The sequence below is a fragment of the Gymnodraco acuticeps genome, unplaced genomic scaffold, assembly GCF_902827175.1.
Source record: "Gymnodraco acuticeps unplaced genomic scaffold, fGymAcu1.1, whole genome shotgun sequence".
In the NCBI taxonomy this organism is placed as follows: Eukaryota; Metazoa; Chordata; class Actinopteri; order Perciformes; family Bathydraconidae; genus Gymnodraco; species Gymnodraco acuticeps.
In genome coordinates, this window is record NW_022990440.1 from 2,910,268 (window position 1) to 2,937,291 (window position 27,024).

Consider the following 27,024-nt stretch of genomic DNA (forward strand, 5'->3'; position numbering starts at 1 on the left):
TGTTACTGTGATTACTGTGTACACCAGGAACTGCGTTTGCCCTGTGTCCTGGACATAGATATGAACTTTGACAAAGGAAAATTAGTGTCCACTATTCACTGGCTAGTCCAGAATTAAAGGGGCCCTGTTATGCTTATTTTCAGGTTCATATTTGTATTTTGTTCTTCTACTGTGACATGTTTACATGCTATAATGTTCAAAAAGCTCTTTACTTCTCTCATACTGCCTGTGCTGCAGCACCTCTTTTCACCCTCTGTCTGCAACCAAAGCCCAGTCTGCTCTGATTGGTTAGCTGGCCGGCTCTGTTGTGGTTGGTCAACCGCTAAAGCCCCTGTCACACTGTCCCGGAATTGACACACGATAAAGGAAATGTTCAAATTTGGCTCTGATCGTAACAACATCGGGCCATTCGTGAGGGCACTTAAGCCATCGTATGACTGCCGGTGGAGTTTCTCAGGCACCGGCAGCAACTTCGTGAGCGGTGGCAAAATCTTTGGCATGCCAAAAAATTGTCGAAGGACCTTGCGAAGGTTCATTTTCATGTTGAATTTGTGTGTCCATTTTGCCCTTCGTAAGGCCAGCGTGAGTGCATCTTGTCAAATCGTGTCATCTTCGTCTTTACTTCGTGTGATCATCGGTGCCATCGGGCATTTTTCGCCTCACGAAGACAATACGAAGGAAACAAGAAGCTGCCCGATTGTCTTAGGGCAATCAGGCAGGCAACACGACTATGTGAAGCCCTCGGAATGCCATCGTATTATAGTACGATGACATCGAGATTGCATTTATTGCACAACAAAATCATGTAAACATATTATGTAAATAACCCAATTTGTGTTTTGTGAAAATGAAAAGGATATTACATTTTTTTTGTTACTTTTGTTGCAGTTGTATGTCTTAAATGTAATTTAGGTTAAAGGTGGGGTAGGTAAGTTTGAGAAACCGGCTCGAGATACACTTTGTGTTATATTCCATGGAATGCTCTTAACATCCCGATAGCAATGAATATCTTAAGTGCTTTGACAAAAAAATCCATAAAAAAATGTCATCTGTGGAAGCCGTAGTACTGTAAAAAGCACAACCAATCATTTTAGCCGGCCCGGCTAAAATAACTGGATGGCCTACCTGCCTGTCAGCCTTCCATCTGTGCACAAACTTACCTCGTGCCTCATTGGTCATGTGCGCATTTGTGTGTGTTGGAGGAGGGGCTCTGTAAGGAAGTGGCAGATTTTTTCCGGTTGTGTATTTTCAAATTCCAGCGCACTCCAGCTGGTTTCACCAAAATTACCCACCCCACCTTTAACTTCCTGTTTTATTTAGATGCTTTTATTTTGAAGGCGAGTTTACGCTGTTGACAGGAAGTTGTTGTTGCTATGGAAACAACATGACGGAGTTAAGTAATATCTTCTAATCTACATATAAAGACGGAGAAAGTAAAGAATAAAGTGTATGTTTAAATGTTAGCACCCCCCGAAGAGGCACAAGCTCTTACGTTGAGTCTGGATGCATTCTAAATCATAAGTAAAGTCTACGACCATATTTCCGTGTGTGGTTCGGGTGCCATTGTGTGGCCTTCTGTAGGCATCGTACTAGCTTTGGCTGTTGCTTGGCTGTTGACCAACTTCGGGCCTTCTTCGTTCCGAAATTCACAATTCTATAATTCCATCTGGTGTCAATTTCAGGACAGTGTGACAGGGGCTTAAGAGATGTCCCGCCCCTTAGCCCATCATGTACAATGTGTTGGAGGGCTAGCCAATGGGAGTCCAATCGAGTCCTTCAGGCATCAAGCTCTGATTGGCACCTCTGACAAACTTATTCTCTATAGAGTGAGCGGACAAAGCTCAATATGGGAAATATTTAAAACAACTGACCATACTGTGGTTTTTTTCCCCCATAAGTTTTAGTGGGGAGACATTTGTGTTTTCCTTAAATCCCTCAAATTAAAGCGCTATATTATTCATGTTTTCCAGAAATGTCTCACAGGAGATACACCATTCTCTTCCTCTGCTTGTCGGTCAGCTGAAGCTATTACAGTAGGAGCCTGAGTGAGAGTGCAATACTCCTGACTCAGCAAAAAGTAATCCCTGCCATGAGACCAGACAATCACCCCACATAGAGACAAAGAGAGGGAGCACTAACTACCAGCTGTGGTAGCAACCTCAGCCAGCCTATTGTGCTATATTACACCCCCCCATTTCCTTGTGACCCCTCACCTTCCCTTGCTGGAAGTTTCCTGCAGGTAATGCGTGCCAAGCATCTATCCTGCCAATGAGACAGATAAAGAGAGGAGCTTTATAGCATGTGGTGTGCCTTTGGAGAAGACCGTTGGTGCTCTTATTTTGCACCTGCATGGCCGAACAAACCTCTACAACGTATTGGTTGTGGGTTGTTAAAAACCTGAGGGTATGCATCAGTTTGTATTTGACTTCCTGTTTATAAAGGCAGTGCACTGAGAAGCACACAGAAAGATGTACTTGCCTATCATTATTCATCTTCCTCGCATCAGTCTAAGGAGTATTGCTTTACATTACCTACGATCAGTACACCCCTGTACTTCTTATGAAGGGCAAAGACAACTTTATATCTGTTGTTGCAGAAATGAATTACACATGTCCTTCCAAAAAACTAATCTAATCAGCAAAACGAAGATGTTGTAATATATCACTTGGTAGAATAAATGTAAAAAGAGGGCCAACCCAATGTCTCCCCATAATAAAGCTTACTGCCCTTACTTTATCTTTTTTTAGCAACACATAAAAAGGACAAACAGACAAGTAGAGGACAAATACAGCCCAAATGGAACACAGTATTAGAGATGTCCCGATCCCGATCCCCGGATCGGATCGGCCCCCGATACTGGGTTTTAAGGTGGATCGGGATCGGCAGATCCAATTAAATGTCATGGCCGATCCATAGTTAATATTTCCCATGATTCCATTGTTACGTTGTTTGTCGTTGTTCTATTGCATCAGCCGCCATTATCGAGTTGGAAAAGTGGAACGGACACATATCGTTAGCTAGTTAAAATGTCTGCAGTTTGGCATCATTTTAAAATAACTACAAGTGAGTCGCCGACTGCGACATGCAAAGTCTGTGGTGTGGAAGTCTCACGAGGTGGTGCTAACAGGGTCTCCTACAACACCACAAACCTAATAAAACATCTTAAAAAGCACCACCCCGACGAACACGCCGCCTACTGTAAAGCGACAGCGTCTGCGACTGATGGACTCCATCAACAAACACTGCGGGACAGCTTGAAACGAAAGGCTTTACTTCCTCGAGACTCCGAGAGATTTCGCAAGATTACTGAGCTGATTGTGGAGTGCATAGCAGGGGACGACCAGCCAATTTCACTTGTGGAAAACTCCGGTTTTTGTCGTCTAATAAATTATTTGGGTGCCTGTCTATTTCTTAATGTATACGAAATTAAATGCTGTTTGCCAACACAAAAAGTGATATCGGAAATCGGTATCGGAAAACCGGTATCGGGAAATATCGGGATCGGATCGGAACCTATATGAAAATATCGGAATCGGATCGGAAGCTAAAAAATGAGATCGGGACATCCCTACACAGTATGTAAGGTTTTGGTTCTGCTCAACATAACTTGTTTGTACAACGTGTTGTATAACCTTGTCGGAAATGAAATATGTTGAAGTTGTTCCCACTACCTGAAAGCAGAGTAGAAAACAGGGTGTCATAGATAGGGAGGAGAGGCAATATATATATATATATATTATTTATAAATATATATTATATATAATTTATATATATATATATATATATATATATATATATATATATATTGCCTCTCCTCCCTATCTATGACACCCTGTTTTCTACTCTGCTTTCAGAGTATATGTGGGATAATGTTGGTGCACATTTTCAGACAGTCTCTCCAGAAAGTCAATGATAGCGTTGCACTAAGTGACAGAAATAGTTATGTCAAAAATGTAATAAGTTACAAAAACAGAGATAGAAAGATAAGTTAAATCCCTGGCCCCTTCTGTAGCATAAACAGTTCAACAGTTCAATTCTGGGGTAACACGGCCAATTCTGATGTTGGAAGGTGTGTGCATGTGCATGTGCGTGACTTTCCTAATCTATTAAAACATCTGACAAGCCCTTCTGAAGAAGTGACAGCTTCCCCCACATCTTCCAAGCAACTTACCCAACCAGATGAAACAAGACATCTACAAACGATTATGATATTGGCCTCAGCACAGCCCATCGTCTGTAATGTTAGTCTGTAATCATTGAAAACAATACAGATGAATCAATTGATCAAGTGAAACAAAACTATTTTAAAAGTGTGGCTGTGTGCTTCTTTTCTTGGTAAATATCAGTCAGTCAGTGCAATTTGAATGCATTTGGTTTTGGACTGTTGCCTGATGAGTTTCATGGGAACATTTCAGGTCAATAATAGGTCAACTAATATCAACATATTCGTACAGCACTCTGAAACAGTGATGATTAGCTTGTGTATGATCACTGGTGGTAGAGTGTTTGAAAAACAAGTTTCTTCTATTGAAGCATGAAGGAACACAAATAGGAGGAGACAGAAAATAACAAAAAAAGGACGAGGAAGCAACAGGTAGCGAGGAAGCGGCTGAGTGGGGAAGATGAAAACCAAGCATACCAGAGTCTGGACTTTGATCCAGCTGCACAAAGCAATGGGCGGTAGTTGGTTGTGGGGTTTGTGCAACTCATGCTCCAGCTGAGGAAACATGATAAGAAGCGGAGAAAACTGATGTTGTTGAAGCGTGAGGAAGGATCCTCAAGTCACCTCAGCCCCACTGACAGTGAACAACAAAGCTGTCTGCTACCTCGGCTGCTTTCGAAAAAATGGTCTGTAGCGTTCTCACGACCTACTCTTTATTCAGAACAATGGGGAAGGTTTTTTTTTTTTCTTCAAATGCCTGCATGTTATTAGAGGCAGGGGGGCAGCCTTGTGCAAAAGTGGGGAGCAACAGCCCCAACCTTGACAGTTCACTGAAGCAGACAAGTGGAAAACTCGCCACCGGGGTTTCTGGCTCAGCTGAGGCATTGTTCCAACCCATGCTCTCGTTAGGGAGCTGCAGAAAAAGAAGAAAGAAGGACTCTGTGGAGCCTGCAGGGCTGCATCTAAAGTACAGTAACACCGATATTTTTGGGCTGAGTACTGGGCTTAGTTTACTACCATACACTCCAAACAACAAATTACGACTATGTATAGAATGAAAGCTTGCAAGCTAATAAAAGTGTTGAACAGAAGCATACACTTTTTGTAAGAGTGCGTGAAGATACATACAAGCAAATTAAAAAAACTCATTCTCTTTGCCTGTAATCCTTACCACTATAGCACACATCTAACATGATTCATGGCAACACCGTCCTAAAACCAAACAAAAGGCCTGAGCTAAATCCTCCCTTACAGTATGAGGACATTTGACTTTTCTCATACCTTAACCCTTTTGATGTCAATAGCTAAACATCACAGATTAACATCGAAGCTGATGCAATGTTGTGCCTCATCAAAAAGGGTTCTAATTTTTTGACAAGGCAAAGTCTCAAACTACTTTCATCCTCCATCCACAGGTGTTTTAATCCCTTAGTTGTGCTGGATGATGTTAAAAAGGAACAGCTACATTCTTACAATTTCAGATAAATCCAGCTCCTATAAGTGATTATAACCTTCTTAAAATTATGCTCAGGACTGCTTTCAAATCACTTTGAGCGCACTCACAGGGAGTTGTTTGCTAATGAATAGCAGGGGCCTGAAAGAGGGAGATGGCAAAAACCAACCAAGGCAATCAGGCTTGTTTTTGCTCCATTGTTTTTAGTTGCTATGAACTCAATTTTCTCCACCACTCCCCAATCTCAATTGTCTATAGTTTGAACACAGAGGATGGGGGGGAGGGTAAACAAACCATGCTATAGAAAAAGAACAGGAAAAACCAAGCAAAACACAATAATGCCACAGTATGATGATATAACACCAAAGCATGCAAAACAACACACTGAAAAACAGACAGGGCTACTAATCAAAGGAAGAATGGCCTGCATGCTTTTTCTGGTTGATTCCTTTTCCCCCCCACACTCACAGTGACTGCATCACAGCGCCTGTTTAGGTAGAAATGTAGGCAAACACTTTTAAAACACTAACTGTAAATCTGGGAGCTGCAGTTCCTGATAATATTGCTCAGTAGGAACCTGTTGGCATGTGCCTTTGAAATACTGACGCAATTACAGAACTTGTATTATTCACAGTGGCTTGTTAGTTTTTTAGGATAGGCCTTGTAGTTTATAACGTCATCATGCCAGTGCGTCTGGTATGGACATGTCAAAACCTACTGTCTCATCCTATGCTCTGAGACAAATGCATGATGATGGATGCAGCTAGGCATGAATGGATGTGAAGCATTTGCCAGGATATAAATCTAATCTATCTGTCAATTGACAAGATATGAACAGTAAGTGTTTTCTACTCTCTCATCCTCTCTGGACTCTCTCTGTCCTCTCACATCTCGGCAGGCTCGTCAGTCCCCTCCTGCTCCCTGGCTAAATGATGCACTGCGTGCTAATAGAACCGTCCTTCGGGCAGCAGAGCGGAAATGGTGGAAATCCAAACACCGTGACGACCTCCTAACCTATCAGGCTCTCCTCTCCTCTTTCTCTGCTTCGATCTCTCAGGCAAAAAGCACTTTCTTTCAAGATAAGATCCAATCTTCCTATTCCAATCCCAAAAAACTATTTTCCATCTTCTCCTCCCTCCTGGACCCCCCCAAAGCCCCTTCCCCCTCCTCCCTTCTGTCAAGCGACTTTGTTAACCACTTTGAAAAAAGGTTGATGATATTCGCTCTTCTTTTTCTGACTCACCTCTACTCACCGCTGGGTCACCAGACCCTCCTTTCACCAACACACTGACCTCCTTTTCCCCTCTCTCTCCAAGTGAGGTTCTTACACTCATTACCTCTGCCCGCCCTACCACCTGTCCTTTGGACCCTATCCCTTCAAACCTCCTTCAGACTATCGCTCCTGATATTCTACCGTTTCTCACCCATTTCATCAACACTTCTCTAACTTCTGGTCACTTTCCAAACAGTCTCAAGGAGGCAAGAGTAAACCCTCTCCTAAAGAAACCCACTCTCAACCCGTCTGATGTTATAAACTACAGGCCTGTCTCTCTCCTCCCGTTCCTGTCTAAAACACTTGAACGCGCTGTCTTTAAACAACTCTCCTGCTATCTCCATCAGAACAACCTTCTGGATCCGCACCAGTCTGGTTTCAAGGCAGGTCACTCCACAGAAACTGCCCTCCTTGCTGTCACTGAGGAACTGCACACTGCTAAAGCAGCCTCCCTCTCCTCTGTCATCATCCTTTTGGACCCGTCTGCTGCATTCGACACGGTGAACCATCAGATCCTCCTTCGCACTCTCCAAAAACTTGGAGTTTCAGGCTCTGCACTTTCCCTCCTCACCTCATACCTCAAAGACCGCACCTACAGGGTTACTTGGAGAGGGTCCGAGTCCGACCCTTGTCAATTAACTACAGGGGTCCCTCAGGGCTCTGTTCTTGGTCCCCTCCTCTTCTCCTTGTACACAAACTCGCTCGGACCAGTCATTAGCCCGCATGGTTTTTCATACCACTGCTACGCTGACGACACCCAATTAATTCTGTCCTTTCCCCGCTCAGAGACCCAGGTCGTCGCACGCATCTCTGCTTGTCTAGCTGACATCTCTCAGTGGATGTCTGATCATCACCTCAAGCTCAACAAGACTGAACTGCTTTTCCTTCCGGGAAAAGATTGTCCCACTCTTGACCTAACAATCAACATTGGCACCTCTGTTGTTTCCCCGACTCAGACTGCAAGGAATCTGGGTGTGACCCTAGATAACAACCTGTCCTTCACTGCAAACATCGCTGCTACAACCCGCTGCTGCAGATACACGCTTTACAACATCAGGAGGATGCATCCCCAGCTGACCCAGAAAGCAACGCAGGTTCTGGTCCAGGCTCTCGTCATCTCACGCCTAGACTACTGCAACTCCCTCCTGGCTGGTCTACCTGCATGTGCCATCCGACCTCTGCAGCTCATCCAGAATGCAGCTGCTCACCTGGTCTTCAACCTTCCTAAATTCTCCCACACCACGCCGCTCCTCCGCTCCCTTCACTGGCTTCCGATAACTGCTAGAATCCACTTCAAGACAATGGTACTTGCGTACCATGCTGCGAATGGATCTGGCCCTTCCTACATCCAGGACATGGTTAAACCGTACACCCCAGCACGTGCACTCCGCTCTGCATCAACCAAACGGCTCGCTGCACCCTCGCTGCGAAGGGGACCCAAGTTCCCATCAGCAAAAACACGTGGGTTAGCTATCCTGGCTCCAAAATGGTGGAATGAGCTCCCCATTGACATCAGGACAGCAGATAGCTTACACACCTTCCGGCGCAGACTGAAAACTCATCTCTTTCGACTCTTTCGACTAACAAAGCACTTATATACTAATAAAGGACTGGCTTATCTAAAGCCAGTTGAGTAGCACTTGAAATGTTTTTGCTCTATGAAGCCTGATGTACTTATATGATTCTGTTTTCTTCAAGTTTGTATTTTGTTGGTCGAACGCACTTATTGTAAGTCACTTTGGATAAAAGCGTCAGCTAAATGCAATGTAATGTAATGTAATGATGATCCACTCACTCGTCGACATGGGTTAGTCCTGTTGCAAATAAACAGAATATTAAAGGGCTGTTACTTATAATTTAAGATGCTAAAATCCTCAAGGATGTTGTGTTATCGAGACTTCAGAAGTCACAGAGCACAAAGGCAATCAGAGGAAGAAAATCTTCTCTGACAACTTCTTCATATCTTGAAATGTAGCTGAGACACTGCCTGTCATGTATCACGGGCAGCTCAAAGACAGATGTTGAGCTCTAGCCATGCATATGTGGGACAGCCAGAGTAATAAACAATTACATAACAAAGGGAGGATATCCAGGGATTAACTGAAAACTGGTACAAATGCCAACATGTGATGCGTACAACTTGCAAACGGGATGTTGGCCTGGGTAAAGGAGGTCAAAGTTCAAGTTTGTGTTTGATAACATCTCTTAAAAGACATTGTTTCTCCATGTTCTGCTGAAGCAACATATGTGAAAAAGTATGCGTGCATGTATTTCACAGGACTACAACATACATGCATATTAAGAGCATGCAAAGTGTTTACTGGTGCAGGTTTATTCAAATGTAACCTAGATAATAAAGAAATATAATGAATATATCAAATCTCCATTGTTAGAATGCATTCCCAAAGAAAGGGCCTGTTTTTGGTTAATGTGCAGTTTTACAAACGTTATATATACGTCATAATCTACTGTTATTCCCAACAGCTACATGCATATGAGTCGCTCCCTCATGGAGGCAGAGCAGGGCATGCACAGGCAGATACCCCCAGTAATGGCTCTGCCACCCATTGAATGAAAAGGCGCTGTGGGTTATTTCATATCGGTACTGGATTACCGGGGTGATTCACACAAACATTTGACCCCGATCAATAATAATCTTCTTACCGTGTCCTGTTCCGGAGGAATATCAGTTTAATCAGGGGGTGTGTGAAATTCACCAGCCCATTCTTGGATATGCTGATGACTCGGAGCCTGTGGTCCAATATGTGCAAGTCCATATTGTCGCTAGCGTGCAGTGTCGTCTCCTCGAGTGTGCATACGGCGGAGAAAACGCCTTCCTAGCTGAGTGGTATCATTCAAATGTTAAATATAGGCCTGGATGATGAGCATTAACGACGACTACGACCAACATGTCCCGCTGTGCTCCTCTCACAAGGCGAAAAACATCCGACGCAATCCGACTCCAGCCTCGTAGAACTACTGTATATTCAAATAAAGGGACAGCACCAGAAACGACACGCCCCCTTCTCTTAAAGTGACAGGCTTATGTTTAAAGTCCCGCGCATCCACATACATTGTTCAACTGCGAACAGAAATGTAAGTTTATTCAAATTAAAGTACACGTGCACCACATGGCCAAACATTAAGGTATATACTTGTGTTACAAATGATCAAAAATGTGTAAAGAAATGTTTAATTAAAAAACGACATGTGCCTATACTTCCAGAACTTTCTGGTGGTTGCAAGCTACGTACACACATCGTCTTTTTTAAAGCAATTTGGTTTTTGTACAGACAAAATAACCGATATAACTTGTTAATGAGTTTATTTCAGAGATGCTGGTGCCATGGATGAGAAAGCGATTACAAATTCTACCAAATAAACTGGCACAGCCCAGGGGTTCCCAAACGTTGGCTCTGGCGGGGACCCCCCTGTTGCAATTTTTTTTTTTTAAATGATGAGTAGCCTACATTATGATGGAAAATATGACAAATTAATCATACCATGGTAACATGGTGACCACCTATTAATACACTGGTTCATAATTCACACATGGAACTACAGTTGGGGTTTTGTTTCCACACGGACATTGTATGTGTTGTCTATATATGTTGTGTGCCCTCCTGTCTTCTCTCTCTTCTTCCCGGACTGCAACTGGACAACATGACCTGTATTACTCTCTAATAAAGTTCCCTTTTGCACCTTCATTGCACCGTCTCTGACTCCCTATCTCTCGGCACTAACAGCTTAATACATTTTCTACTATCACCACAATGAAACACGTCCAGAAGAATGTCATGCAAAGCTGCCTGCCTGCCTTCCTTTGATTCTCTCTGAACTGCCTGGTCTTTTTAATGTTTAATGTCAACCATTTCTCCAATTGTGCCATCTCTCTGCGATACATTTCTTAAATTTTTTAAGCACTAATTAAAAGGCCACTCTAAAAGTGTTCAGTTTTTTCCCACAGCACAATGCCACAGATGTCGCAAGTTTTGAGGGAGCGTGCAATTGGCATGCTGACAGCAGGAATGTCCACCAGAGCTGTTGCCCGTGAATTGAATGTTAATTTCTCTACCATAAGCCGTCTCCAAAGGCGTTTCAGAGAATTTGGCAGTACATCCAACCGGCCTCACAACCGCAGACCACGTGTAACCACACCAGCCCAGGACCTCCACATCCAGCATGTTCACCTCCAAGATCGTCTGAGACCAGCCACTCGGACAGCTGCTGCAACAATCGGTTTGCATAACCAAATAATTTCTGCACAAACTCTCAGAAACCGTCTCAGGGAAGCTCATCTGCATGCTCGTCGTCCTCATCGGGGTCTCGACCTGACTCCTGTTCGTCGTCGTAACCGACTTGAGTGGGCAAATGCTCACATTCGATGGTGTCTGGCACGTTGGAGAGGTGTTCTCTTCACGGATGAATCCCGGTTTTCACTGTTCAGGGCAGATGGCAGACAGCGTGTGTGGCGTCGTGTGGGTGAGCGGTTTTCTGATATATATGGTATGGGCAGGCGTATGTTATGGACGACGGACACAGGTGCATTTTATTTGATGGCATTGTGAATGCACAGAGATACCGTGACGATATCCTGAGGCCCATTGTTGTGCCATTCATCCACAACCATCACCTCATGTTGCAGCATGATAATGCACGGGCCCATGTTGCAAGGATCTGTACACAATTCCTGGAGGCTGAAAACATCCCAGTTCTTGCATGGCCAGCATACTCACCGGACATGTCACCCATTGAGCATGTTTGAGATGCTCTGGATCGGCGTATACGACAGCGTGTTCCAGTTCCTGCCAATATCCAGCAACTTTGCACAGCCATTGAAGAGGAGTGGACCAACATTCCACAGGCCACAATCATCAACCTGATCAACTCTATGTGAAGGAGATGTGTTGCACTGCGTGAGGCAAATGGTGGTCACCCCAGATACTGACTGGTTTTCGGACCCCCCCAATAAAGCAAAACTGCACGTTTCAGAGTGGCCTTTTATGGTGGCCAGCCTAAGGCACACCTGTGCAATAATCATGCTGTCTAATCAGCATCTTGATATGCCACACCTGTGAGGTGGGATGGATTATCTCGGCAAAGGAGAAGTGCTCACTATCACAGATTTTTTCAGATTTGTGAACAATATTTGAGAGAAATGGTTATTTTGTGTATATAGAAAATGTTTTAGATCTTTGAGTTCATCTCATGAAAAATGGGAGTAAAAACAAAAGTGTTGCATTTATATTTTTGTTCAGTGTAGCACTTTGTCTTGACCAAAAATCGTTTATAAATGTGCTATATAAATAAAACAAACAACCTGGTACTAAGCACACAGGCATCTTGTGATTTTATTTTAGCCAGATATAATCTATCTATATGGCGCCATATAGATAGATTATATCTGGCGCTGATTTTAGCTATCTCTTAGTGGAGGAAAACAATTGTGACATCACTTACACGACTCGGGGATTTGTAGTCTAGTTGCGTATTTTTCATAGTCTTATATTTCAACAGTTTTACGACAAACTGTGACTTTTTTGACATGGACATTATTTTTTAAGATTGACAAACATCATATGTGTAATTCATGGCACAATTCAAACGGGATCGAAAGATAAGTTTTCTCTCTCCATTGACTTCAATACATTATTTTTCCGAAATAAGGTCCCATGGACCGGAAGTAGATGGGCGTGACTTCGCCACTCTATAAACATATTTATATTCATATATATAAACAACAACATTTGCTACATCCCTGCACTCATCCAGCTGCAGAGCGAAATATTCACTAGCTCTCAATTGCTCCAAAAGCTGAGCAGATACTCAGTTTCACTCTCAGTAGCGGCAGCACGATTCTGATTGGCTTGAAGGGCGGTCGTGTGATTTAGAAAATAAAAAATAAAATATTAATAAATAAAAAATAGTAAAAGATTGGCATCAAAGGACACATAGATTGATAGATATGCAGTTATTAATAACATCTAAAAAAAAAGAAAAAAGTAACTTTAAAAAAAGAAAATAAATCCCCTTTCCCTCAAACGTTGCGTGACCCCCCTGGCGGCCCCCCGGGGGGGTCGGGGCCCCCACTTTGAAAAACACTGGCCTAAGCTACCCATTAAAGTTCAGTTTAACTTAGTTTTGCTTAATTTATATTAAGCCTTTATACTAGTCTTAATAACATTAGTCATGGGTATTACAAGGACCACACTGCTGTTTTGTCAACTTTTTTTACGAAGATACAGACTGCCTCAGTTCCGCATCTTATTATTATTATTTTTGTTGTTTTGTTTCCCATTGTAATGCGTCCTTGGGTCTCTTGAAAGGCGCTATAAAAATGGAAATTATTATCTTACTGTTGAAACAGCGAAATGATCAGATATTTGTGTGAGGTTCGACAAGTTTTATTTTCAATCAAACAGCTGTGAAGCTCATTGTGATCTCATTCACTAGGATTCATTTCCAGTCATAAAAGTGCAATCATAAAAGCCTGGGTGGAGACTATTGTGAAATACAAATACACGGCCCATTACCATTATTCATCCTAAAAACAAAAAGCAGGATACACACCTCACTTGAAATGTAATTCACAATCTATAGCGTAACATACATGCAAGTAGTGGAAGAAATACCATGTGGTATTATAATGGGGCCAGTATTGTCGTGTTTTACATATTTTACCTAAACTTCTTGAACTGGGGGCATTTCAGGATCCTCAAAGTCTACTCTTCACCATTACTTTGCATAACTGGCTGGCTGCTGTGCAATTATTGAATCAGTTTACATACTTGAACTTAATACAGATCATCCAGCAGATGAAAACAATCTGACAAATTGAGCACCTGATAAATAAAATGTATTATTATTATTATTGCATTTTGCTCTGGCAGTAGGTGAATGAGATTTAGTTCATGCTCCCAGGTTCCACCATCTTCTTATTGTAAGGGTGAACTTTTGGTGGGGATCATTATCCTAGACTCCATGCTTCTGATCAATGGCACTGAGGAGAGAGAGAGAGTAACCCATTATCTTAAAGACAATACAATGAAGGGTAATTTGCTGCAACTGTTACATTATTTCACAGAATACTCTAATCACATCATGTTCACTGTTTTCACCATGTTTTACAATCTCAGAAAACTACTTATATTGCTAATATTGCTTATTGAGATATCTATCTAGCTATACATGTGTCTTAATGAGCTGAGGCTGAGTACTTGCATGTATATTTTATACAGGCAAGAAAGCGTCTCCCTAATATGCTAACTCACATATAACCCTGTGCTTACCTGCTCACTTTGCTGCTAAAAGTTTTCTCTTGGTAAATAAATCGTTGCTCCTTTCACTTCCTCAGCATCCACCTGTGGGCTCTCTTCTCCAAAACCACTGAGGATGATCTCTTCCTATATTCTCATCTGTTGCTTAAAACACTTAACAGGAAGTGATAGTCCAGTTCACTTTATATTTCAATACACCAGTTCTCTATGTACTTTAAACTCACTGCATCTGTGAAGTAAAATGTCTGCAGTGCTTCAAATGTAAAGTATGTTTATTTGACAGGCTGATTAAGCTCCTATCTGCAATCCTATCCATCGTATTTGAAGCAACACTTCTTATTGCATTCATGGAAGTTAAGCCACAAATTCAGTCACTGATTTGATCTGAATCCCTCTTTTTAAAATACAAATATATGATGATATGACACTTTTAGTTTAACTGTGGATGATTTTCTTGGGAGTGTATGTGTGGTTGTTTGCTTCTCTCATACCGGTATAATACACATTTGCATCCCATCCGTCCTTTAGCCAGGCAGAGCTCCTGGTGTCCTCTCGGGACTGGAGGCTTTCATACGCTGCAAACAAAAGTAACCAAACCGAATGTTACATTATGAGTAAATAAATAAATGATACTTATATAAAACCTTTAGCTTCCCTAAGTTAAGGGATCAGGCAAATTGTAGTTTTGGCTGTACAAATAACTTATAGCGGCAGATTTACCAAATAATTGAATGTCTTGTTATGTAACATACTCACCCCACAAATGATGAACGACATATAGGTCCCCGATCTGTGAGAAGAAGCCGCCGATTGCTTCGTTGTTTTCCTGTCTGTGCATGATTGCCCTCGCCCTGTTGTGAGACATGTTATTTTCAGGGGTATAATGATCACCTAAACACCGGTTATACTTAATGCTTACTTCTGAAAAAGTTCAGGCGGCTGATATTATCTATTTTTAGGAAAATATTAAGCCTTACCAGTGGTTTCCCCATTCAATCATGGTTCCTGGCTGAAACACAAGTGTGGAGGTAAATTATTAAAACAGTTCAAACATGACTTGACTTGTTTATTTTACACGGACCGACCAACTCAATAAGCCACATGAGCCCATATGCAGGAAGAACTTCAGATTTGGTTGCACACAGATTTGATCATAGTTGTGTTTTTAACCACTTTATCAGGTACACCTCTAAATGTGTGGACAGCTCACTACCTAACCCAATAAGTCAACTGTGAATAACAAAAGATGTACAATCACACTATTAGCATTTGTAAGGACAGGGTGGAATACAAGTATGATTGAACAAATTCCTAACCTCTTGGCATTAATGTGAGAGAAAAGAGGAAACAAATATAATTATTTCAAGACAACAGGAAGACCAAAGGTATGCAAAATATTTTAAATGTCAGTTATGTGTATGGTACCATAAAACTGTATTAAACAGTGATGGTAAACAACTAGCGTGGACAAAGATCCCCTTGGCTCATAGGCTTAAACATTTCAGCCTGATTTAAAAGGCACCTACCTCTTCATCCTCATGTTAATAATACCTGTATGTGTACAAAGTGGCTCTTACATTCAGTTTATGGACAGGCTGCTCTGTGATACAAATGGTTATATTACATACTTTGGCAAACAAAATGCATCAGTGTCAGCTAAGCCATGATAAACACTCAAAGAATATGTAATTATAAATATTAGTGTTCCTGTAAAAATATGTTTTTTGCAACAATTTGGTAGCCTTACATACTAGTAGGTACCTCTCTGAAGAACCAGCACCTTACCGTGGTAGAGAGGTTTGTGTGCCCTGATGAACCTGGGGGCTGTGTTGTCTGGAACCTTGTGTTCCTGGTAGGGTCTCCCATGGCAAATTGGTCTCAGGCAAGGGGCCAGACTAAGATTGGTTCAAAAGACCTCATGAAAGACGACACAAGAAGTGAGGATACCCGGCCCGGAGGAAGCCCGGGGTCCCCTTCTGGAGCCAGGCCCAGAAGGAGGACTCGTCGGCGAGCGTCTGGTGGCCGGACTTGCCACGGAGCCCGGCCGGGCCCAGCCCGAAAAGGCAACGTGGGCAACACCTCCGCTTCTCCGTCCCGCGGGGCCCACCACCTACGGGAAACATCGATGGGGTCGGGTGCGCTGCCAGAAGGGTGGCAGTGAAAGCAGAGGGTCTCGACGGACCAGACTCGGGCGACAGAATCTGGCTTTGGGGACGTGGAACGTCACCCCTCTGGGGGGGGGAAGGAGCCGGAGCTTGTGCGGGAGGTGGAGCATTACCAGTTGGATCTGGTTGGGCTCACCTCTACGCACAGCGTCGGCTCTGGAACCTTAATTCTGGATAGGGGTTGGACTCTATTCTTCTCCGGAGTTGCTCAAGGTGTGAGGCGCCGGGCGGGTGTGGGGATACTCACAAGTCCCCGGTTAGGTGCTTCGTTGTTGGAGTTTACCCCAGTGGACGAGAGGGTCGCCTCCCTACGCCTGCGGGTTATGGGGGGGGAAACTCTGACTGTTGTGTGTGCTTATGCACCCAACAGCAGTTCAGAGTATATGGCCTTCTTGGAGACCCTGGAAAGAGTCCTGTATGGGGCTCCTGAAGGGGACTCTTTAATCTTGCTGGGAGACTTCAACGCACATGTGGGCAATGATGGAGACACTTGGAGGGGCGTGATTGGGAGGAACGGCCCCCCTGATCTGAACCGGAATGGTGGTTTGTTACTGGACTTCTGTGCTAGTCATGGATTGGCCATAACAAACACCATGTTCGAACATAAGGATGCTCATAAGTGTACGTGGTACCAGAGCACCCTAGGCAGAAGGTCCATGATCGATTTCGTTATCGTATCATCGGACCTGAGGCCGTATGTTTTGGACACTCGGGTAAAGAGAGGGGCGAAGTTGTCAACTGATCACCATCTGGTGGTGAGTTGGGTCGAGTGGCGGGGGAAGCCTCTGGATAGACCTGGTAAGCCCAAACGTGTAGTTCGGGTAAACTGGGAACATCTGGAGGAGGCCCAAGTTCAGGAGGCCTTCAACTCACACCTCCGGCGGAGCTTTTCGGGCATTCCTGTGGAGGTTGGGGACATTGAACCAGAGTGGTCGGTGTTCAAAGCTTCTATTGCCGAAGCCGCGGCGGGGAGCTGTGGTCTCAAGGTCCTAGGTGCCTCAAGGGGCGGTAACCCTCGAACCTCCTGGTGGACACCGGTGGTCAGGGAAGCCGTCCGACTGAAGAAGGAGGCCTTCAGGGATTTCTTATCCCGGGGGACTCCCGAGGCAGTTGCAAGGTACCGACAGGCCCGAAGGTCAGCAGCCTCATCCGTGGCCGAGGCAAAGCAGCGGGTGTGGGAGAAGTTCGGATAAGACATGGAGAAGGACTTTCGGGCGGCACCAAAGTTGTTCTGGAAAACTGTCCGACACCTCAGGAGGGGGAAGCAGGGAACCATCCAAGCTGTGTACAGTAAGGATGGGACGTTGTTGACCTCAACTGATGGAGTGTTAGGGCGTTGGAAGGAACACTTTGAGGAACTCCTGAACCCGACAACTCCGCCCTCTATGTTAGAGGCAGAGCTGGAGTATGACGAGGGATCAACACCAATCTCCCGGGGGGAGGTCACTGAGGTCGTCAAACAACTCCACAGTGGCAAAGCCCCGGGGGTGGATGAGAACCGCCCGGAAATGCTGAAGGCTCTGGGTGTTGAGGGACTGTCATGGTTGACACGTCTCATCAACGTTGCGTGGAAGTCGGAAACAGTACCGAAGGAGTGGCAGACCGGGGTGGTGGTTCCCTTTTTAAAAAGGGGGATCAGAGGGTGTGTGCCAATTACAGAGGCATCACACTACTCAGCCTCCCCGGGAAAGTTTACTCTAAGGTACTCGAAAGGAGGGTCAGGCCGATTGTCGAACCTCAGATTGAGGAGGAACAATGCAGATTCCGTCCTGGTCGTGGAACGACGGATCAGCTTTTTACTCTCGCAAGGATCCTGGAGGGGGCCTGGGAGTACGCTTATCCGGTCTACATGTGTTTTGTAGACTTGGAGAAGGCGTATGACCGAGTTCCCAGGGAGTTACTGTGGGAGGTGCTGCGGGAGTATGGGGTGAGGGGGTCTCTACTCAGGGCCATCCAATCTCTGTACTCCCAAAGCGAGAGCTGTGTCCGGGTCTTCGGCAGTAAGTCGGACCCATTTCCGGTGAGGGTTGGCCTCCGCCAGTGCTGCGCTTTGTCACCAATCCTGTTTGTAATATACATGGATCGGATTTCGAGGCGTAGTCATGGGGGAGGGGGTCTGCAGTTCGGTGGACTAAGGATTGCACCACTGCTTTATGCAGATGATGTGGTTCTAATGGCTTCATCGGTCTGCGACCTTCAGCACTCACTGGATCGGTTCACAACCGAGTGTGAAGCGGCTGGGATGAGGATCAGCACCTCCAAATCTGAGGCCATGGTTCTCAGCAGGAAACCGATGGACTGTCCACTTCAAGTAGGGAATGAGCCCTTACCCCAAGTGAAGGAGTTCAAGTATCTCGGGGTCTTGTTCTCGAGTGAGGGAACAATGGAGCGTGAGATGGGCCGGAGAATCGGAGCAGCGGGAGCGGTACTGCAGTCGCTTTACCGCACCGTTGTGACGAAAGGGAGCTGAGCCAGAAGGCCAAAGCTCTCTGTCTACCGGGCCATTTTCGTTCCTACCCTCACCTATGGTCATGAAGGATGGGTCATGACCGAAAGAACGAGATCGCGGATACAAGCGGCCGAGATGGGTTTTCTCCGCAGGGTGGCTGGTGTCTCCCTTAGGGATAAGGTGAGAAGTTCGGTCATCAGGGAGGGACTCGGAGTTGAGCCGCTCCTCCTTCGCGTCGAAAGGAGCCAGTTGAGGTGGTTCGGGCACCTAGTTAGGATGCCACCTGGGCGCCTCCCTAGGGAGGTGTTCCAGGCACGTCCAGCTGGGAAGAGACCAAGGGGTAGACCTAGGACCAGGTGGAGGGATTATATCTCTTCGCTGGCCTGGGAGCGCCTTGGGATCCCCCAGTCAGAGCTGGTTGATGTCGCCAGGGAAAAGAAAGTTTGGGGCTCTCAGCTGGAACTGCTACCCTCGCGACCCGACCACGGATAAGCAGGAGAAGATGGATGGATGGATGGACATACTAGTAGGGGATTAAAGAACTGCAATATTAAAGGTGGGGTTGGTAAGTTTGAGAAACCGGCTCGAGATACACTTTTTGTTATATTCCATGGAATGCTCTTAACATCCCGATAGCAATGAATATCTTAAGTGCTTTGACAAAAAATCCATAAAAATGTCATCTGTGGAAGCCGTAATACTGTAAAAAGTACGACCAATCATCTGAGCCGGCCCGGCTAAAATAACTGGATGGCCTGCCTGCCTGTCAGCCTTCCATCTGTGCACAAACTTATCTCGTGCCCTCATTGGTCATGTGCGCGTTCCTGTGTGTTGGAGGAGGGGCTCTGTAAGGAAGTGGCAGATTTTTTCCGGTTGTGTATTTTTTTTAAATTCTAGCGCACTCCAGCTGGTTTCTCCAAAATTACCTACCCCACCTTTAAGTATGGGTTCATTTATTATGAGATGACCATTACAAAATAAAAGATCTGCTGCACATTTTTATCATTTTCACGGGAGTTAAATCAGTATGTTACTTCTATAAATGTGATTTATTAAAAAAAGTCATCTTCAGAAACCTTAAACTAATACTTTTAATTCAAACTGTAAGTCCATTTGTAGTCTTAATATATGAAAAGCTTCATTAGTATTTTATTTGAATGAAACTACCCAACTGAGAGAACTGACTCATGTCAATTCTATATCATTCTGAAAATAAAATCTATAGTGTAAAGTGCAGGAACATGTTAGTCATGGCATTAATGTGTACAATATATGTGGATATACCTTGAGAAAATATGTTCGCATTTCATAGATGTTTGGTCCGGGTCTGGGCACGGGTTCATTCCAGAAACTGAACTCCAGGAGGAGCTGATTTCGCCTTGAAATCAACATTTTTGCCCTCTCTTTGCGAAACTCGAAATACGCCTGAAGGGAGATAAAAATGTTTTCAATAAGATATACTATAGTTATTTTATTTTGCTCAATTGAAAAAGGAAATTCTGGAATGCTGATAAGAAACTCAAATCAGTGTAAATTGCATTTTAAATATCAGTTTTTCCATTCTGTGCAACAAGGTTAACGCTTAAGAAACAGTTCACAGTCAACCTTGTCATTGTTCAGCTTCTTCAGGCATTCAGTCAAGGCCGGGTATCCTCCTCTGTATCGCCATAGATGCACTGCAACAAACAGAGCAGCAGATGTCACTGCAGCACTGTGTGAGGACTGAAGCCACCCACACAGCAAACAGACACGGTCCAATGCATTGTGATCACTTCTGCCTGTCACTGAATGATCCTAATGTACATTATACAGTGTAAATGAGCATGTGTAGCGGGAGAAGCGCTGGCGTGAGTCATCTGGTAGTGTCTGTACATTTCTCTGTCATGCTCTGCCAAACAATTCACTGCAGCTATGAACATTCATGGGGCCAGAAAAAAGGTACTAACCCTCAAACAAACGGTGAATGTGATCAACAAGATGTGACACTTTTTTATTTATTTTTTTAACATGTTGTCTGTTTACTGTTGTGATTGCTGCTTACCTGCTTGGTCCTGTTCTCCATACCAGGTATTCCAGCTTCCGACCACCTCACATGGGTAATCCTGGTTCTGATGGAGCCTGGTTTGCACCTCAGCCCTAAGGGCAGCATAACAAATATTACGATATTTGATCAATTGCGTGAATGTGCCAGAAGTCATAATATACTGTCACCAGGAACAACTAGAAGGCCCTCAGAGAGTAATAAATCCACAAATATCCATCTTGCTGTTACACCCAAGATATCACTTCAATTTTACAATGAATTACTCTTGAGATTCTGCAGGACTATTATGCAATATTTTCCATCTCAGAATTATACGAAACAAAATGTAATTAGCAGCCCATTAACTGAAAGCATAATTTACCTAATCTCAGTAATCTGTCTTTAATTATGTGGAAATGCAGGTTTTCAAAATGTACGTTTGAAAGAAACCTAATTAGACATGCAAAGGATGTCGTACTTGTCGAAATATACTATATTGTTTGAATAAATGCAAGACACGTTTTAAAGCAGTGAACACACTCACTCTAGACTGTTGTATGCTTCCATGCACTCTGGTTTGACGTTGTGAACTGGAAAAAAAAAGACAGTCATATCACAAAGAGGTGTTTTTTTTTTTTATAAAAGCAACCCTTAAAATTCCTCAACAAAGTAATTTCACACTCTGATTCAGCACAGGCTCCTATTCAAAAAACTGATTTGCTTTCAATAGGTTATAGGCTACGGCCGATAGAGTGTTCAAATTGAAATCCCCACATGGTGTGATGTACGCCACAAGAAAGATCAAAGCCCTAGGAAGAATGATAGATTTCTCTACAAGAGACAGACACAGTTATCACCACAGACTCAAAAGAAAACGTTGTTTTGATGTCGCTTTAAAACTGTACAGACTTGGCACCTCACACTATAATATATTGACTTGTTGCTGCCTGTATGTTTCACATGTATGATATAACAAAAATGTGTTAAAGTGCAAAGCTGTGCTTGTCCGTAATGTCATGTAACATATAGTTCTCTCTGAGGTCACTGAAGCCAGATTTAATTGTATCAATATTATTTGTTTAGCCATTTTCTACAGAGATAAATGGATAATAGACTGTTGAAACATAAAACAGAATACATTTCATTATAATATGATGCAACACATGTATCCCATTGACTTGTGTCTGGCCCTGTGCAGCCTCACACTGAATGAAGTCAAACCTTCACTTGAACCAAAGTATAGATCTTTATGCCTACATTGAATTTTATACAGGTTGCTGGTCTCTTTCTTTGACAACAAGTTGGAGTGGGCATCTTTCCTGGCATCCAGTTTGTGCGCAAATACGGAACGGAACCAGCCTTTGTCTCCGCTCTCCGAAAACCTCCTACACAGAAACGAGATGACAGAAGTATCACAAAGGCTCAAAGCAACAACGTAAAAAGTTTTTCGATTTAAAAAGGAAAAACTCAAACGTGGAGATCTGCGTGACATATCAGCTAAAATATGGTAACATTCTTTGATATGAAAAACATGCATACTGTAGGAGTGAGTGGGATGAATAGTAGCTTGTGTCTTCAGGAAAACACCTCTTCTCAACCACTCTGGAGTGGATAAGGGGAATTGTAATCACTTTAGTAACTATTGTTACTTAATCAGTATTAAGGAATGAATAACAGTCTCTCAAAGTCAGAGGTGACAGGTATTTAATCGGTTGGGTATTTTAAAGGAACTGGGCTAAAGAAAATAAACTGGAAAGGAATATAATGGTGGCATTACAGCAAACAGGGACAATTGCACTTTTGATACTAATACGTTGAGGTAAAAAAAAATATTATTTAAGGCTTGAATAATCACAAAAACAATCCATACATGTAATTGGTTGTATAGAGCTATGTCATTGTATGTATTGCTTCAACGCTCAGAATGACATTCAATCTAAACATCAGTCAGGCTTCAGAAAGCAACACAGCACCATCACTGCCACAATGAAAGTGGTGAATGACATTACGAGTATTTTAGATAATAAGCAGAGTTGTGCAGCTCTATTTATTGACCTTTCAAAAGCGTTTGATACCGTCGATCATCACATCTTAAAGCAGAGGCTAGCCAGTATAGGCATGTCCAGCCATGCGGTGGGGTGGTTTGAAAACTACCTCTCTGAAAGGTCCCAATGTGTTCACTTTGATGGGCTGTCTTCTGAGCGGTTAAACATTGCTAATGGTGTTCCTCAATGTTCTGTTTTAGGTCCACTTTTATTCTCCATATATATCAACAGCTTAGGTGAAAATGTGGATGAAGCTACTTTACATTTTTATGCTGATGATACCGTGATGTATTGTGCAGGTCCCTCCATTAAGGAGGCTGGTGTTAAATTACAGGCTGTTTTTAACATTATTCAGACTCAGCTTGCTGAACTTAAGCTTCTTTTAAATGTTGATAAAACTAAGGTAATGCTCTTTTCTAAAGCTAAAAAGACACCAGAGCCTGTTTTAGATATTGTAACTACGCAAGGAATAAAACTTGAAGTGGTTACCTGTTACAAATACCTTGGTATCTGGCTTGATGATTGTCTTACTTTTAAACTTCATGTCAATAACCTGCTTAAAAAGCTGAGGGTTAGGCTAGGTTTCTTTTTCAGAAACAAGTCCTGTTTCTCGCTTGAGGCCAGGAAAAGGCTCTGTAACCTTTTTACCTGTGCTGGACTATGGTGATTTGATTTATATGAATGCACCTGCCAATTGCCTGGTCAAGTTAGATGCTGCGTATCACAGTGCACTAAGATTTGTGACAAACTGTAAAGCATTAACGCATCACTGTACCCTGTATGCAAGGGCTGGTTTGCTTTCACTAACTGTACGGAGGCTCAGTCACTGGTACATTTTTATATACAAAGCCATGTTAGGGAAACTTCCATCTTATATCTGCTCCCTGATCTCACGGAAAATTGTAAGTGGCTACTGCCTGAGATCGAATGCTGTGGTTTTATTAAATGTGCCAACTGCTAGGACTGTCTTAGGGAAGACAGCTTTTAGATGCGCAGCTCCTCTGTCTTGGAATAGTCTGCAAATTAAATGGAAACTGAACAATCTGGTGCCACTAAATGTTTTTAAAGCTCGGTTGGATGCTACTCAATCGGAAGCTATTGGTACCTGTTTATGTGGATAGTTATGTAAATGATGCTGTATGATGTCCTTTTGTTGTTCTATTTATGTTTTCATGTGTAACTACTTGAGGTCTCCCTTGAAAAAGAGATCAATGATCTCAATGGGATTTATCTGTCTAAATAAAGGTTTGAAATGAAATGAAATCCAAGGACAGTTTAAGGATTCCCTTTTAATGGACTTTGAATTTTAAAACATTTTTAAAGCTGCTTCAATGTCAACATTAACTTCAATTTAGGGATTTCTGTGTGTGTTGGACCAAGAAGCGAGGATAGTTGGTATATGCCCACTAATGGATTAAGAAGAAGCTATATTGTGCATATGTTTACTTGTTAATTCACAGACACTTTCTAAGGCTTTATTTAATATTCTGAAATCCCCAATCAAACTTTCAAGGTCAGAGAGACTTATTTTGTATTAACCTTAAGGGCTTTAATTAGAAACTATAATTAGAATGTACCATGGCTCCTCTGAAAAATAACAAAAGTAGTAATCGAGCTAGAAAATATGTTGCTGGATAAAGCCAGATACAGGGGAGATGCATACAGTGTGGAAGCACAGATAAGATGTCAACAAGTGGTGGTTAAACTAAGTGAAGCTTTACAGGACAAAGTTCAGAGGTCCAGCAAATGATTAAAGCTGCTTTGGAAAACTGCCTGGTTGTTTAGTTAATAATGACCCTGCTGTCTTACATAGAAGGTGTTTACTTCAGCATATTGTAGGCTATTACACGCACACATTGACCCACTTTACCATTCAGTTCTTAAACTTGATGTGGATACAAATATAGATAAAAAGTTAAGATGCAGGCTGAAATAAACACAAAAGCTTCGTTTGTGTTGCATAAACACAGAAAAGTCTGTTTAGCAATATTTTTGTTTGGTAACGTTTTTAATAGCAAACTATCGCACATAATTTCCAAGTTCAGGCATGTAAGGTTAGATTTTAAAATGTAACTTACTCTTACACTTAAAGGTAAACATACAGAACGTTGCACAGACTTTTTAATAAACATGTAATTATGCTGTACAGTTAAAATAACTTATTTACCTGGTTGCTCGGTGCAGCCTCGAGGAATACCCGAACAACATCTGTCCTTTGGACCACACAGTCGTCGCCATGTTCTCTGTCAACGAAAAACTTATTTGGACAAGTAAAAGCAGCAGTGTGGTTAATGTTTAGCTCCTGGCGCTGCCCTCTGTCTTGTGACGCCGAGCTAACCCTTCAGCTGCTAAAGGGGTTAGCCCGCCGGGGATTTAAAAACACGCGAGACTCTGTGACGCAGTTACGCAGGGGTAGATGAGTTTGTCTTTATTTAAAACAGTTTGCTAATGAAATAATTTACTTAAAACATGAATGTGATGCTTTAATTGTATGCAGGACATGCATGCTTAATTTAATTGTAGGCCTTTTTATTCATGCCATTCTATAGGCTTGGCAATTTAATGATTTGGTATTTGGAGCATTTATATATTACAAGCATTAAGTTAAGTCATCAAGGTTCAAGGTTCTTTATTTGTCATAAGAACATAGCTACAGAGTAGTTATGTAAATGTTCATCCCTAAAAAATAAAGCATACATTATATTACAAAATACATTATTGTAAATCCAAACAGCCTACTTACTGTAGGCCTATGGGGGATGAAACCATTCAAATATTTAAATTAAATGACTAAATGTACAATCTGAAAGGTTGTAACTATAGTTTAGCAGCTGGTAGCTACATTTGCTCTTTTGGTCAAAAACAAAATCCACATAGGCTACCTTAAAGGTCCGTGTACTTTTTGTCAGTTTGATTTTTCGTTTAAACCAAAAGCCAAAAAACGAAAATACCAGCCTTTTTCCGTTTTTTCGTTTTTGATTTAAAACGAAAAAACGGAAAACCAAAGCCGTTTTTCCGTTGTTGTTGTCTGAATAAAAACACGGATAACGAGAAAACCTGACCAAAAAAAGTCTGTACGTTTTGTTAGTTTGATTTAACGTTTGAACCAAAAAACGAAAATACCAGCCTTTTTTCGTTTTAAATCAAAAACGAAAAAACGGGAAACCAAAGCCGTTTTCCTGTTTATGTTGTCTGAATCAAAAAACGGATAACAAGAAGACCTAATAAAAAAAAACGGTCTGATTTTGGTTTTTGATAACAACTTCATTCAATTTTCCGTTTTGTATTGAAGAATGAAGTAAAGCAGTCCGGTGGACCGGAAGTTAAAGAACATATTTCAAAATAAAAGACACGAGGATATGCTGTAAAAGTTAAATCCTGGAACCCAGAAGTCTGACGAGGATAAGTTTATCTCTGCATTCACATGCAGATATGCGTTTATAGAGATCAATACAAGTATGCAAGCACTGTGCATAGCTTTATTTAGCTGACTTCCGGTTTCCGGTCTGTCCAGCTTGCCGTTGTGTGACAACCATAGACTGGTGACAGCGTCATGTTTGTTGCATACCTGCAAGATAAGATAAGAACTATCGCCCTACTTTCACCTGCACCCAGCAGCAAGCGGGAGAACGATATAGCATACAGTCGACCCCTAAAACAGTTCACACAGTAAATGGAACAGTTGTTAATTTGTCCAACATTATGAATTTGATGTTTGTCTAAACTGCTAATTTTATTTTTATTTATTTTTTATTTAACCAGATAAAAGCATTGAGATATAATCTCATTTGCAATGTTGACCTGGCCAAGAAGGCAGCAACGTTACACATAACACAAACATATAAAATACAGAGAACATAACTAAGAAAACAAAAGACAAAAAAACAGTCACTACATTGTGCACATTAGGACAGTAAGGAGCTGACAGCTGAGTTAGAACAGAAAGACATGCAGGCCATAATCACTCGACGCTCAAAAGAGGAATGTGTGTGTAAGGCTTACATGAACTGAATTGAAACATTGTCCATTAGTTGATTAATAAACAAGACATTCAAGTCAAAGTTTTAGGCATTTTCATTTGTAGCACGCTGTAAATATGGACTATGAATGAACACATGCAATGTGGAAACACACAAATAGGTTTATTCTCAATACTCATAACAGTATCAGACACAAT

The 27,024-nt window shown here is 42.5% G+C and overlaps 2 protein-coding genes across 2 annotated transcripts in view; both read right to left on the reverse strand.

Moving 5' to 3' along the window:
• Nucleotides 1–9,878, reverse strand: part of castor1 (cytosolic arginine sensor for mTORC1 subunit 1) — a 32,564-nt gene extending 22,686 nt beyond the window's left edge. The window contains exon 1 of the mRNA XM_034225296.1: nucleotides 9,553–9,878. Within this exon, the coding sequence (XP_034081187.1) occupies nucleotides 9,553–9,665 (113 nt within the window). The 5' untranslated portion in view covers nucleotides 9,666–9,878. The remainder of the gene's footprint in view (nucleotides 1–9,552) is intronic.
• Nucleotides 9,879–13,276: 3,398 nt separating this feature from the next.
• nipsnap1 (nipsnap homolog 1 (C. elegans)) lies at nucleotides 13,277–25,517 on the reverse strand. The gene is made up of 10 exons (XM_034225349.1): nucleotides 25,015–25,517; nucleotides 22,060–22,187; nucleotides 21,347–21,392; nucleotides 20,821–20,915; nucleotides 20,385–20,455; nucleotides 20,064–20,204; nucleotides 15,143–15,174; nucleotides 14,922–15,016; nucleotides 14,657–14,740; nucleotides 13,277–13,888 (listed from the first exon to the last, which is right to left on the reverse strand). The coding sequence occupies exons 1-10, from the start codon at nucleotides 25,083–25,085 to the stop codon at nucleotides 13,824–13,826; spliced, it is 828 nt and encodes a 275-aa protein (XP_034081240.1). The 5' UTR covers nucleotides 25,086–25,517; the 3' UTR covers nucleotides 13,277–13,823.
• Between the last annotated feature and the right edge of the window lie 1,507 nt (nucleotides 25,518–27,024).

What these genes read in the sequence shown, in the direction of transcription:
- nipsnap1 (XM_034225349.1), bottom strand. Translation starts at nt 25,085, where the DNA reads ATGGCGACGACTGTGTGGTCCAAAGGACAGATGTTGTTCGGGTATTCC. An exon ending in GAAGCATACAACAGTCTAGA is followed by an intron (nt 20,916 to 21,346) that starts GTGAGTGTGTTC and finishes TGCTGCCCTTAG; the next exon opens with GGCTGAGGTGCAAACCAGGC. An exon ending in TGGAGAACAGGACCAAGCAG is followed by an intron (nt 20,456 to 20,820) that starts GTAAGCAGCAAT and finishes TGTTTGTTGCAG; the next exon opens with TGCATCTATGGCGATACAGA.